The sequence below is a fragment of the Leopardus geoffroyi genome, chromosome B1 (assembly GCF_018350155.1).
Source record: "Leopardus geoffroyi isolate Oge1 chromosome B1, O.geoffroyi_Oge1_pat1.0, whole genome shotgun sequence".
Classification (NCBI taxonomy): Eukaryota; Metazoa; Chordata; class Mammalia; order Carnivora; family Felidae; genus Leopardus; species Leopardus geoffroyi.
Window position 1 is genome coordinate 198,962,638 of NC_059327.1, and position 14,846 is coordinate 198,977,483.

The 14,846-nt window shown below is 52.4% G+C and overlaps 1 protein-coding gene across 4 annotated transcripts in view; it reads left to right on the top strand.

Annotated features, from left to right (window-relative positions):
* Positions 1-14,846, top strand: part of SLC2A9 (solute carrier family 2 member 9) — a 251,137-nt gene that overhangs the window by 156,703 nt on the left and 79,588 nt on the right. For all 4 annotated transcript variants that reach the window (XM_045474551.1, XM_045474553.1, XM_045474552.1 and 1 more), the window contains one exon: positions 9,911-10,098. In XM_045474551.1, coding sequence (XP_045330507.1) covers positions 9,911-10,098 — 188 coding nt within the window. The remainder of the gene's footprint in view (positions 1-9,910; positions 10,099-14,846) is intronic.

Consider the following 14,846-nt stretch of genomic DNA (forward strand, 5'->3'; position numbering starts at 1 on the left):
CTCACACCTGGGACAGGGGTGGCTGCTGAGCTCCTGTCTTTGCGCACGCATCTCCGTTTTACCCTAATCCGGGCCTTCTTTGGAGGATCCTGTATAAGCCGCCTGTACATTTATCAGGGTTAACTCAGTTAAAACCAGACAGTACCGTTCCCAGGTCCTCTGACCCGTGCATTGGACAAGGAGGCGGAAATGTATCACTCTGTGCTGGAAGCAGAGGTGAGGGGCACCCTGCCGGCTCCCCCTCGTGGTGGAGCCCCCACCAGCCTTATGTGGTCCCTGGGAAGGCTCCAGGATCAGTCCCTAATGCAGTGCTGTGACAGTACAAACAGGACTTCCCTAGTCTTCTGCTACGTTCCCCACTTTGGATCCTACTGCTGTTGGTATTGAACTCAAACTTCAATCCCAGGAGCTGCTGAAAACTAATGCTTCGGTGAAACCTCCCAGTTTCAGAAGCCCTGAGGTGTGCTCCTCTCAGAAGAGGGGGTGTGTGCTGTGCCAGGCACATGGCTGCAGAGGGTCGTGGCCCCCCGCTCCACCTGCAGCCCCTGTGCCTGCCTTGTCACAGGGCCCCTCGGGGCCACAAGAGGGACGTCTCCAGGCTGCCGCGTGCTTCACTCTAGCAGGAGGTGATAAACGCTAGCAGGGTCGATTGGGGGCAGTGGCGACCGTAACACAGCGCCACAAACTGGGGACTTCAAACAACAGGTGTTCCCTCCGGTTCTGGAAACCAGAAGTCCAAAGTCAACCTGTCCTCAAGACCCGCTTGCTTTCCCAGCTTCCAGTGTTTGCCTGCCGGCCTTGGCACCCTGTGGCTGTGGCTGCCTCTGTCCAGGCTCTGCCTCCCTCCTCACGTGGCCGTCTTCCCCGCGTGTCTGTCTCTGTGTCTCTTCTCTCCTTCTTATCGAGGGCCCACCCTACTCCAGGGCGACCTCATCTTAACTGAAATACTGATCACATCGGCAAAGACCCTGTTTCCAGATAAGGTCACGTTCATCATTCCCAGGTTAGGGCTTCAACATATGTTTATGGGGACACCGTTCAACACCCAGTAGAACCCCGTCAGGCTAGAAAGGAAGAAAAGGAGAATAAAGTGGGGGTGTGGCAGGTGCCTCCTGGGATAGTTAACAGACCCCTGGTGCTCCCAGCCCACTGGGAGCAGCAGTGGCACTTCTGAGGACTTGGCTTGTGCTGACGTTTCATCCCGCAGACAGCCTCGCCGCAACCATGTCCATTTTACAGATGATGAAACTGAGGCACAGAAACAGGAAGTAACTCACCTGGCCTCAGATGAGGTGACAAGGGGAGAAGTGAGGATTTGAGCCCCCGGCAGTGTCGCCGCAGAGTGGGGGCCTTAACCACCCCATGACACCATGACACAGCTGGTCACAGGGGCCGGCAAACGACGCCCGTGCTGTGGCAGGCACGGTGCAGGGTCAAGCACTCGCTCTGAGCCCCCGGATCCCGAGGAAGCAGAGGTGCGGGAGGCGGGCCCAGGTGCCAGGCTAGGGGCAGCAGAGGCTGGACGGAACCCAGTTCAGTCTATGCTCCCCGCCCACCTCCGCCTTTCCTCTCTGCCGCACACCTCTTCCCGTTTTTCCCCTGGGGGGGGGGGGACACGGGGGGGGGCGGGTACTGGAGGGCCCGACTGGGGCTGCAGTCAGCTTCCAGCTCTTTCTCTGAGCTGGCCAGGCGCGGGCACCCCCTCAGACACCACCTCCCTGATCTGGAGGCTTCAGGGGCGCGAGTCAGACCCGTCAAGAACACCTGCTCTCCTTCCCGTCTTTGTGTCTTTGTTTCGCGTTGCCCGTGTGAAGCTGGGCGGGCAGAACGTTGGGGCTTGGCCCTCGGCGGTCGTGAACGAAAGCAGCTGGACTGCACCGTGTCCCGCTCATCACCCGTTTCCCCGGTCGGCACACCAGCCCGATTCCAAATCCCCGAGGCCATCCGGGCTCCGGCCGGGAGCAGGCTCCCAGGCCTGTCCAGTGGAGGTCGTGGCCCGTGTCGTCCACACAGTACAGCTAACATGTGGCAGGTGAGCCAGCACCCTGCTCTGCCAGACTCCGCCCTGACCCAGCACCCGCACCCTTCCCCACCGGACAGGGAAGACGACCTCAGGATCCGTACCTGTCGAGCTCCCGGCAGCCGTGACCGCTCAGGCAGAATTAGATGCCAGGATGGTCCTGTCCTCCGTTCTGGTGCTCCCGGACAGACGTGACCCAGGAAGGAATTGCCGAGAGGCCGGACTGACCTTTAGGGAGGAAGTCCGTGGGCCCCACCCCAACAAGCACCCCCCCCAACCGCCAAAGGACACCCAGTGAGCACTTTCCGGGGCTGGGCGCCTCTCCAGGTGCATGCCCCCCACCTGGTCTGCAAGCCACAGTCTGCCAGCCAGGCATTATTAGGGCACAGAGAGGCTGAGCAGCTCAGCCGTGGTTGCCCAGCCAGGACATAGCATAACACGGGCTCCAGGCCTAGCAGCCGGGCTCTAGAGCTGTGAGCCTAAACACCAGGCTTGTGGCTGCTCAGCTGGAGTTTGTGACTCCTGTCCCTTCCAACCCCTCCCTCCCAGACCTCAGACAGCACTGGGCAGACACACCCCCAATTTTCCCTTATTGGGTTTTGCATAATGCTGGCTTATCCCCCGCAAAGGGGACAGTATGTGTTTTGCATCTGCAGTGAGCCAGGCTCTGGGCTGGTGCTCTGCAGCGTCACCCCAAGGAGCTGTCCTAATGACCGGAGACCTAGGTGACCTCAGCTCCACCTTGCAGAGAGATCACATGCTTTTCCCATGCCACACCAGAAGTGAGTTGGGGGGGGGGGTGCAGCTGTCTAATTAAAACAGTTTTCTGTGGTTGTTCTAACAAATTACCACAAACCTAGTGGCTTAAAACAATACAGGAATAGACGAAAGAAACTTGGTACTTACTTAGTGGTTTAGTTTGAGCTGCCAGATCAAGACTTTTTGGCAATTCCTTTAAAAAAGTACCAATTTATTATCTTAAACTTCTTGAGGTCAGAACTCCAAGATAGGTCTCACTGGGCTAAGACCAAGGGGCTGCAGGGCTGCATTCCTTCTAGAGGCTCCAGGGGAGAAGTGTTTCTTGCCCTTTCCGGCTTCCAGAGGCGCCCCCATTCCTTGGCTGGTGGCCCCTCCTCCACCTTTAAAGTGTATCCCCTCCACGCTCTGTTCCCAGCACATCCTCTCTGACTCTGACCTCCTGTCTCCCTCGCACAGGGATGATGCTGGGCCCACCCAGACAATCCAGGATAACCTCCCTATCACAGGATCATTATCTGGATCGTATCTGTGGCCCTAGAAGCTAACATATACACAGGTTCTGGGGATTAGAATATGGACTTGTTTGGGAGGACATTTTTCTGCCTACCGTGGGTTCTTTCTGCTTTTCAAGGTGTCCCTTAAAAGACAAAGATAGCAAGCAAACTGTGATATTTGCCTCCACCCTCTGATCAGTGTCCTCCATGGGATTCTCCCTCCAGCCATGGGGACAGCCTAGACTCACTCCCTCTGTGACACATGTCACATTTCCTGGTTTCCTCAGGTGCTCCAGCAAATGGATTTAGGAACTATGGAGCAAAACAAAGTTAAACGGGTGTCTTTGTGCAGGACTTATCAGAACGTTTATTATTCTGAGATGAAGTTTGAACCAAGAGATAGAGCATACAGTGACACTAAACTTCTTTGACCGAGGAATCTTATTCCGTGGAGCTTCTCTGGGAGTTGGCATTCCACAAAATGCACGTTGGGAAATGTGAGTGACTTTGAAGGGGACGCAACCTCTTCAGGGTCTATAGCTTTTGCTCCTTTCACCGACTCCTACACTTGACACACTGCCTGGAGCCGATACGTGCTGAGAATTGGCTCTGGGTGGGGCCGCAGTTTCTGTCAACCAGCCCTGAGACTGTCCCTGTAAAAAACCGATGCTTCCTCCCCAAGCGAGGGTTGTGCGTTCCTTCGGACCGATGGGAGTCTGCCGTCAGCCCGGGGCGCCTGAAACACAAGTGTCCACCAGTCGGCAGGGCCTGGCAGAGCTGAACCACTTTCCCCCACACGTCCCAGACGGTGGTGGGGCCGGCCTCAGGTGGGCCTCGAGGCCGAGGCCGTGAAGGATTCAAGGCCGTGTCTCCACGTGACCGCAGGAGCGTGGCCTCCGGAGAAAAGAGGGCGTTAGACTTTACCGCAGGAAGCCGCAGACCGGAAGCAGTCCACCCCCTTCCCACCCACAGGATTCTGTGGCCAGCCGGGTGCCACGGGTGGGCCGGGTCACGGCGAGGTCCTCCCGGTATCGGCGGAGCCCTGCGGGGGCCTGAAGCCCAGGAGGGTCTCCCACCCCGGATGGAGCCTGTGCCAGGCGCCCGTGAGGCGGCAAGCACATGCCCGGTGCCCTGGCAGGCTGTGTGCGTTGCCCCGCGGGGTGGCTGAGGGCTGCGGGAGCCCGTCGCCTGTCAGCCTCACTGTGCTCGGATGCTGGTTCCCTCACTGACTGCCTTCTGTCACGCTCACTGCCGTGTCCCTCTGTTCCTGTCCGCCGCGCCACAGCCCCACTTCTGTGCCCCTAACGTGCCCTCCCCTGTCACCCCCAAGCCTCAGTGTTTGCTCTTCATTCAAACACGTCACTGGAAAACACACTTGGTGCCCGGCTCTGCAGAGAAGAAATAAAACGACAGCGGCAACCGTTGCTCGTCGGACACCATTTACGTGCCAGGCACTTCACATACGTTGTTTTCTATTCTCAAAAACACCCCAGAGGTAGGTTTTATGGTTTCCGTTCCGTGGAAGGACAGCTCAGAGAGAAGCAGCCGCTGCCTGGGGTCACACAGGTCACGCAGGAGGGCAGGCGACTCTGACCCCGCGGCCCACACACTTCCCAGGGTACCCTCCTGCTTGGGGGCATCACGGGGTGGGCATGGCAGCTGCGTGGACATGTTGTCACGGCCAGGAGTGAGGAGAAGGTGCTTAGCCGTGACCGGGGCTGGGAGGGCTTCCGGAAGACATGGCTGCTGAGCGGGTCCCGGAAAAGAATGTTCCAGACAGGCCACAAAGTGGCAGAAGGAGCATGTGTGAGGCACAGAGGCGTGTCGTGGGGGTGGGTGGAGGTCCTTCTCAGTCAGGACAGATGGGGAGGGGACAGTCTCGAGGTGGAGGGGCTTGTGGGCAGGGCCTCCACCGGGCAGAGTGAGTTCGGATCCTGCTGGCTGGGGCAGGACAGCGAAGGCTCGAGTGCAGGAGAAGGTCGTCTTGGGGGATGGAGACCAGCACGAGGAGCCCACAGAGAGGTGCTGCGACTGAACTGAGACAGGACCTGGGGCCTGAGAGGGGCACACGACTTGAGAACAGGAAGGTGGCATCAGTGGGGCTCAGTGACAAGATGAGACCTGTAGGCAGGTCCTCCATCCTGTGCTCTCACCTGGCCTGCCCCTCCCTCACTTCCCACCAGGGGAAATCAGGGAAGGCTTCCCGGAGGAGAGGGTATCTGAGCTGAGGCTCAAAGAACAAGGCTAGTCAAATGCAGAAAGGCCAAAAGAACGTTCTGGAGAGAGAAAAGAAGTAAAAGTACCAGTGTTTCTCCTGAGTGCCGGGATGTGTGAGGCAACTTGCTGTCTTTTGGCTCCCTGCTCAAGGGCCCTCTCTCTTCTGACAGCACGAATGCACCCCTCCCTGGTGCCCCTCAGGACTCCAGCTCGGCTTTCCTGTTACTACTGTTTGCTGTTTTCAAAAGGACATTTGTGAGCCCCCTGCCAGAGGATACATATGGGGTGGGAAGGACCCCAGAACTGAATCCCACGGGGCGTGACCACCAACAGAAAGGAGTGTAGTGGGGCAGGTGGGGAGGGGGGAGGTTATCTGGAAAGTAGGGAAGCGCACAGGGGCCAGGTCCTGCAGGGGAGAAGGGCGGTGGGCTGGCGGGGGTAGGACAGGGCCTGCTCTGGTGTGACGTCCTCCTGGGGGGAACCAGAAGCCTGTTTGAAACGGTGGTTCTGAACTGGCGACATTTGGCAGTGTCTGGAGACATTTTCTTAAATTATTTTGTTCATTGAGATATAATGGACACTGGCATTATATGTTGGCGTTATATATGGCGTTATATTAGTCTCAGGTACAACATGGCGATTCAATATTTGTATATAACATTAAGCGGTCCCCACAAAATAGGCCCAGCTGACATGTGCCCCCACACACTTAAAACTTTTTCCTGTGATGAGAACTTTTAAGGTCTCTTCTTTCAACGGCTTTGGAATATACGCTACAGTATTGTTAACTGTAGTCATGTAGTCACAATGTGTCACACCCCCAGGACCTGTTTCTTTTGTAAGTGGAAGTTTGTACTTTCGCCCGCCGTCACCCTTGTGCTCGCACCCCCCCACCCCCACCTCTGGAAACCACCAGTCTGTTCCCTGTATCTGTGAGTTTGGTTTGGGGAGGGGTTTTTGTTTTGTGTTGTTTTTAGATTCCGCATGTAAGTGAGATCATGCAGTGTTTGTGTTTCTCTGATTTGTCTCACTTAGTGTGATGCCCTCAAGGTACATCCCTGTTGTTGGGAATGGCAGGATTTCCCTCTTTTTGTAGCTGAATAATATTCCATTGTGTATGTGTGTGTGTGTGTGTGTGTGTGTGTGTGTGTGTGCAAGTATACACGTGCATGTATGTAAGCATACATGTGTGTGTAAGTGTACGTGTGCAGGTGCATGTGTGTAAGTATACATGTGTGAATACACGTGTAAGTATACATGTGTGCATGTCTGTGTGTGTAAGTATATGTGTGTGCTTGTGTCTGGGTAAGTATACGTGTGTGCATGTGTCTGTGTATGTAAGTGTATGTGTGTGTGTAAGTACACGTGTGTGTGTATTTCCGTACGCCTCCGCCCATCAGCAGACACTCAGGTTTGTCTCCACATGTCAGCTCTGGTAAACGACGCTTGGAGGCCGCTCTGATGGTCCCTGGTGCCGAGCTGCTCCGGCATCTGGTGGGTAGAGGCCAGGGATGCCGCTAAATGCCCCACAATGCACAGGACCGTGCCTGCCACAGAGTTATCCAGCCCGAGAGGTCAGGAGTGCGGGTGTGGGAAGGGCGGGGTCGGGGCTCAGATCTACAAACGCAAACCGTGCCCCTCCCCCGGCAGGCACCAGGCGCTAGGCCTCAAGGTGTGTGCAGCGAGCGGATAGAGGAGGTGCTAGGGACGGTGCTGAGATGGGAAGGCACCGGGGACCGGGAGGACCCGGAGTGGCCAGGCACGCTCTCCTGTCCACTCGGCCATCTGGGAGGGAGGGAAGGAGCAGCCAGGCAAGGAAAGGCTGGAAGTGCGTTCCTGGCAGAGGGAGCAGCATGGCCAGGTGCAGACAGCCGAGAAGCACAAGGGGTGTAGGAAAGATGAGCCACCGATCCGCTCGGGAGTGACGCAGCAGGGTGGGAGCTGAGGGAGGGCCGTGGGCCAGGCGCCGAGCCCGGGGGACTGGAGGACAGGTTTACGGGAGGAGCTCTACGGGACATGATGCAGCCAGACCAGGAAAGCCGTTAGTGGGCTATGGTCACAGGTCAGGAGAAGGTAGTAAGAACCAAAGCAGCTTGGCACTTTGAAAGCTGAGAACAGAGCTAAACTGATTGTTTTTGCTTTCAAGCGGCTCATCGCTGCAGTCATCTTCTCCAGGAAGCAGGTGCTGAGGAGGAGCTAAGGGTGCGGAAGTTTCATTGGAGAGTAACACTGAGAAAGGGAGAGGGAGGAGGCAGGATAGAGCAGGAGAGCCTCAGACCGGGACACCCCCGGCTGAGTCTCTGCACACCCAGTGGGGAGCTCGAGCAACACTCGTGCGTTGCGGCATCCCCACCAGGTGAACACGGCTGTGTCCTTGCGTCCCCACCGTGCCCACTCATGGGCCGGGAGTCACTGTGGGAACAGCATCACCTGGGCTTCAAGGTTGAGTGCATATCCACAAAGCCAAAGGCAGGGGCAGGGTGGTGTCAGTTAACCACGTGCTCACAGCTACGGTGGGGAGTCCTTTCCTGAAGGCGATGTGAGTGGTGCATCTCCGTGTCCGCCATGATACTCTCCCTCACCGGATACTCATCCTCACCCAGTCACAGGAGACTTAGAGGAAGGGGTGTGGAACAAGTAGAAAGAAACTGTCTTTATGAGCACATATACAACAGGAAATTAAACTGATGCTTTAAAAGAAGGAAAGCGCGGCTTTTAAGAAAGAAGACTTTTGTTCCAGGAAACTCTGTTAAGAGCTGAGCATTGAATTTCGCTGAGAGCTTCCTGGCAGCCAAGGGGAAAGGGGGATGGTGGAGGGGAATAGGCTGTAGATTTCTCTTTTATTTTACATGGAAAGCATGTATTTCAGGGAGGAGAGAGAAATACTTTCCTGCCCTCAGACTTCAGGATTACTTTATCATATGAGTGTTGCATTTTGAACTTTGAGGAAATATTAGCAATACTGTAGTTAAGTGAATGACATGGAAATGTTATTCATTCAGCTACTTCTCCCGTTTATCCTTAATAAAAACTAACAAAAGTATTAAATCATAGCTTATTAAAGAAACATTCTGAAGCAGTTTTCAGTGTACTGTTGGAAATAACACCCCAGAGTCTCACGGGCTTGCTTTTTGTAGAATCTGGAGGAAGTTTTAACAGCCTTTTTGATTTGTTTTGTGTTTTTGTTTGTGTGTGTGTGTGTGTGTGTGTGTGTGTGTGTGTGTGTGTGTTGGGGATTTTGTTTTGCTACTTAAGAAGAGCAATTCCATATGCCTTGTGCTGTAGTGCAGTGTTTTTAAGGATGATGCCCACTGTGTCTGGAATGGACTGTCCACGGGAGCCGCCACCATGGCCACCTTTCTCTGGAGGAGGACAAATGTCAGAGCACTGAACATTTAAACCCGTGTTCTGAAAGCATCTGCTATTATCTGATTATTATGCTGTCAGGGGTCTAATCCATAAGCCCACCTTTATACATATATATGTGGAGGTTTGCACCATTAAAGGCTTAGTCAGAAATGGCAGGTTCGCTGAGGCTGGAAATTTGCAGTGTTCAGCCTGGAAAAGGCCCAAGTCACATGGGCGAGTTTGAATACTGGGAAGATTAGCCCTTTGAGAGTATTTCCACGCAAGGTTCCTGTGCCTCAGAGGGTCATATGGAAAGGGCCCTGGAGGTCATTTAGTTCAGTTCTCCTTCCGATGACAGAATCTCCTCCCAGAATCCTGGCCAAGAAGCAGGCAGTCTGACCATCTGAGTGCCTCCAATGAGGAGAGCACACAGGTCCAGGCAAACGGGAGGTGCTCAGCAAATACTTTTCAAAGGAATACGTCCTGTGTGTGAAGCTCTGAGCCCGGGTTTAGTGTATATACGTCATCCGGTTACTATAGCAGCCGTGTGAGGCAGGAATGCTTACAAACCACGAACAGATGCACTGTGGTAGCAGGGGATTTGAACCCTGGGCCCCCAGGAGACCAGTGTTTCCTCCTGGCTCTTCTCCTAGCCAACCAGGTGACCTTGGGCAAGTCATTGCACATCTCTGGGCCTCTGTTTTCCTATTTTTTTTTTAAGTTTTTAAAAATTTTATTTAAAATTTATTTTTGAGAGAGGGGCAGAGCGTGAGCAGGGGAAGGGCAGAGAGAGAGGGAGACACAGAATCGGAGGAGCGAGCTGTCAGCACAGAGCCCGACGTGGGTCTCAAACTCAAGAGCCACGAGATCATGACCTGAGTCGAAGTCAGGTGCTGACCTGACTGAGCCACCCAGGCGCCCCTGCTCTGTTTTTAAACAAAGGCTCGGGACTCCTCGGTTTCAAAGGCCCCTGCCAGCTCTGTCCCTGACAAGGCGTGTGTCTGGGTGGTGGGACCGTCCACTGCAAACATCCTAATCCCTCCTGAAAGTCTGTGATGGTCCCTGTGTGCAGCCTTCCGAACCTTCCTGGGCAAAGAGGATGTCTCCCGAGAGGTGGAGGAGGTCCTGGCAGAGAGCCGCTTGCAGAGGAACATCCACCTGGTGTCCGTGCTGGAGCTGCTGCGGAGTCCCTTCGTCCGCTGGCAGGTCATCACTGTGGTTGTCACCATGGCCAGCTACCAGCTGTGCGGTCTCAACGCGGTGAGCGTCCCTGCGCAAAGGGCGGTACCAGGGGGAGGTGACCGGGGGGTGGGGGGGTGGTCAGGGCTCGGGCCTCGGTGCCTGGATCCGGTCCTGGCTCTGCCACCTGCACTGGCTCTGCGCCATCAGGCAGTCACGTGATCTGATCGATCCTCAGTTTTGTCATCTGTAAAATGGGATGATGTAGTAACGAAAGAAAGAATCCATGCAAAGTGTTCAAAGCAGCAGCAACACAGTCACCCCTTAATAAACACCATTGTTTAATTTAGTGATCCCGAAAACTCATGTTTCTTAATAGAGTAGGAGTTAGGAAGCTGTAAGTGATAGATGATTTAAATAAAAGTACTCTTGGCTGGGCTGGCTTCAACGTGCGACTTTGGTGTGAGAGGACCTCGGGCTTGAAAGGAAAACTTTCCTGGGGCCTGAGTTAACGTGGGCAGGGAGATAGGGCGGAGGCGGGCAGAATCTTCTGTGAAGTTCCCCAAACCCACGGACAGACGCAGCTGGCCCCTTCCCTCCTGGTGGCTCCTGAGGGTAGAATCCAGGAATCCCAGGACCAGGGAGCAGGCTCGGGATCGTTATCATTGCTGCTTCTGGAAAATAATGGGTTGCGTTGTGCAGTGGTGAGTTCCCCATTTACGAAGGCGTGCAAGCCAGCTGGCAGGGCAGTGTAGAGGTGCTCACATAGCTCAGGAGAAGTGTGGCTGGGTCCAGAAGGAGGAAAAAGGGGCCCTTCTAAAGAGCCCCAGATAAAATAGCTCCATAAGCCCGGCATCCCCTAAAAGTCGGCATGGGAGTGTCTGGGGTATGTAGGGGGAGGTGACATGAGATGAGAGGGAGGCGTCCCTGTCCAGAGAGGGCAAGGTGACAGCATGGAAAGTTACAACCACAGTGTTTTGCCTCATTTGAACCACTCTTGATTCTATTTTTGGAAACATTGGGATGAGCTGAAATCGACTTGCAACTTACTCATTTTTACCTTTGTCCTTGGTCTGTTGAAAGCCAGCGAAGGAGGAGGTGCCGGGGGCAAACAGCATGGCCTTGGACACCGCCTGCTGTTTCCTGCACTTTACAGCTCCAGGCTCAGAGCCACCCTCCCTGTTCTGAGAAGGTAGAGAGGGAGCGTCTCCGTTTCCTCAAGCTAACATTTGGAGTCGTAAAAGCCACATACGGAATCTGAATTCAATGAGGCATTTGGATCGAGAGCCATGACATTTCTAAACAGAATCCTCTCCTCTCCCGGGACATAAATTTCTGATTCGCGTTCCCTATAAAACTTCCTGTATAAATCCCACTAGGGTGTGTCTGTAAACCCCGCTGCATAGGCCTAGGATGGGGAAAAACCCCGTCGTCCGCTCTGGGGACCAGCGGTAGTGAGGTCTCAGCTCGGGGCACCCCGCCCTCCTCATACTGATTGCCGTTCGTGTCTTTTTTTTATTGTCGTGAGCGCATTTGACATGAGATCTACCTCCTTAGCAAACGTCTAAGTGGGCACTGGAGTCTTGTTAACTGTGGGACGGGCTTTGCGCAGCACATCTCCAGAGCTCGTTCATCTTGCTTGACGGGAGCTCCGTACCGTTGATTGTCAGCTGCCCGTTTCCTCCTCCCCCAGCCCCTGGCGACCACCACTCGCCCCGCTCTCTGCTCCTATGAGTTTGCCTGTTTCAGATCCATCGTGTAAGTGGAAGCATGTGGTACCTGTCCTTCTGTGACCAGCCCACTTCCCTCGACGTAACGTCTACTGGGGTCACCCAGGTTGTTACAGGTTGCAGGATTTCCTTCTTTTCTTACTTTTATTTTTTATTTTTTTGAGGCTGGCTAATATCCAGAGTGCAGACATCTCTCCGAGATCCTGATTGCAATCCAGACCAAAACCCGGAAGTGGGATACTGACTCATGTGGCAGTTCGGTTTCTAATTCTTTGAGGACCCTCCATACTGTTTTCCATGGTGGCTGCACAAGTTTCCATTCCCACCGACAGTGTGCAAGGGCTCCAATTTTTCCACATCTTCACTGACACTTTTTTTTTTTTAAATAATGGCCATCCTAACAGGTGCAAGAGGAATCTTATTGTGGTTTTGATTTGCATTTCCCTGATGATGACTGACGTAGAACATCTTTTCATGTGTCTGTTGGCCATCTGGAAGTCTTCTTTGGAGAAATGTCTGTTCAAGTCCTTTGCCCATTTTTAAGGGGGGGGTGCTGTTTGGAGGTTTGGTGGGGGGTCGGTTTGGTTTGGCTTTGCTGTTGAGATATAGGGGTTCCTCATATATTTTGGAGATTAACCCCTTATCAGATATATGGTTTGCTAATATTTTATTTCATGCTGCAGATGGCCTTTCCACTCTGTCGATTTTTTTTTTTCTTTTCTGGGCAGAAGCTTTTTAGTCTGATGTAGCCAGTCTTGTTAATTTTTGCTTTTGGTGTCGTATCCAAAAAAGACCAATGCTATGAAGTTTTTCCACTACGTCTTCTTCTAGGACTTTCATAGTTCTTATGTTTAAATCTTTAATCCATTTTGAGTAAAGATAAGGGTCCAATTTCATTCTTTTGTACGTGGATATCCAATTTTTCCGACACCATTTGCCGAACTGTCCTTTTCCCATCGAATGTTCTTGGCACCCTGATCCAAGGTCAGTTGGGCATCAATGAGTTTATCTCTGGGCTCTCTGTTCTGTCCCATTGGTTTGGATGCCTGCCTTTATGCCAGTATCACACTGTTTTAACTACCGTCACTTTGTAATATCTTTTGAAAAGAGGAAATGGGATGCCTCCAATTTTGTTCTTTTTCAAGATTCTTTTGACTCTTCATTGTCTTTTATGGTTTCATATGAATTTTAGGATTTTTTTTTTCTATTTCTGGAAAATATGCCATTGGGATTTTGATGGGGATGGCATTGAAGGCATTGAATCTGTAGATCATTTTGGGTGGGGTGGCCATTTGGACAATATTAAATCTTCCAATCCATGAATGGAATATTTTTCCACTTATTTGTGTATTTAATTTCTTTCATAATGTTTTATAGTTTACAGTGTAAAAGTCTTTCATTTCCTTACTTAACTTTATTCCTAAGTATTTTTTGATGTTATTATAAATAGAATTTTTTTTTCATTTTTTTTTAACATTTATTTATTTTTGAGAGACAGAGAGAGACTGAGCACCAGCAGTGTAGAGGCAGAGAGAGAGGGAGACACAGAATCCAAAGCAGGCTCCAGGCTCTGAGCTGTCAGCACAGAGCCCGACTCGGGGCTCGAACTCGCAAACCGTGAGATCATGACCTGAGCTGAAGTCAGACGCTTAACCGACTGAGTCACCCAGGAGCCCCTAGAATTATTTTAATTTCCCTTTTGGATAATTCATTGTTAGTATATAAAAACATGACTGATTTTGGTATGTTCTGTATCCTGCAACTTTACTGAATTTGATTATTAGTTTTAACGATTTGTGCGTGTGTGTGTGTGTGTGTGTGTGTGTGTGTGTGCATGCACACGATCTTTGGTGTTTTCTACATATAAGATCATGTCATTTGCAAACAGTGATGCTTTTACTCCTTCCTTTCTGAATTGGGTGCCTTTTCTTTTTCTTGTCTAATTGCCTGGGCAAGGACCTCCAGTACTATGTTGAACAGAAGCGGCGAGAGCGGGCATCTTTGTCTCGTTCCTGATCTTAGAGGGAAGGCTCTCAGTTTGATGAGTGTGGTGATATCATAATATGATGTCAGTGGAGTAGGACGTTAGCTCTGGGCTTCTCCAGTATGGCCTTTATTATGTTGAGATAATCTTCATCTATTTCTTGCTGTTTTAGGATTATTTCTAATCTTTACGTCAGAAGTAACACTTGTAGCTTGGCATGCTGAATTTGACATAGAGCAACATGCTCTGGCCCAGTATCCAGAGGCCTGGCTTTCTGTCTCACTGTGGCCACAAACCTGCAGTGGGAAACCTAGGCCAGTCACTTCCCCTCACCCAGCCTCTGTCTGCTCAGCTGTAATAATAATAAAGCACACCTTCACTTAGCACTTAGCATGAGCCAGAAGTTGTCCCCATGGCAGTCCTGTGAGTTACACAGCACTGTTAGGCACAGAGACACTGGGAGACTTTCCCTAAGTCACATAGCTACAAATGGTAGAAAGGGGATTTGAGTCCCAGCCATTTGGGCACAAGGTTTGGCTGCTTAAGCCCTGAGCAGGGAAGGCCCCTAAGGCCCCCTTAGAGCATCCCCATATGGGACACTGGACTGTGTCCCCAGGTCATCCGTAGGCAGCCAGCGAGACAAGTCTTACCTCTTCTGTTTTACGTACAAAAGGACAAACACTGGTTAGCAGCAATCTCGGTGTCAGAGCCCAGCTGTCCTGGGCCCCGGTCCAGACTCTGCCCCTGCAGCTCTTGCCCCCAAATCCAAATATTGCAAGAGGCCAAGAAAGAATGCTAACACAGATGAAAATCTTGAAATGCCCTTCAAAACTTGCTTTATTCCCTTCATTTTGCCAGAAATTATTTGGGGGATGTGGTCTGTGGTTTAAGACGTCACAAATACTGCTAGGTATGTCCTATTTATCACTTTATTCCAGCCCCAAATGTCCTGCAGGAGGTGGTGCCATCCCCATTTTGTAGAGGAAGAAACTGAGGTTTACAGAGGGCCAAGGACACGCTCAGGGTCACAATAGGAGGGGTGCCCGTGCTGTCAAACTCACACGTCCTGGTTCCAGGTCTTCTGCCCTGGAGCCCCTGCCCAGGCTTGGCCAGCC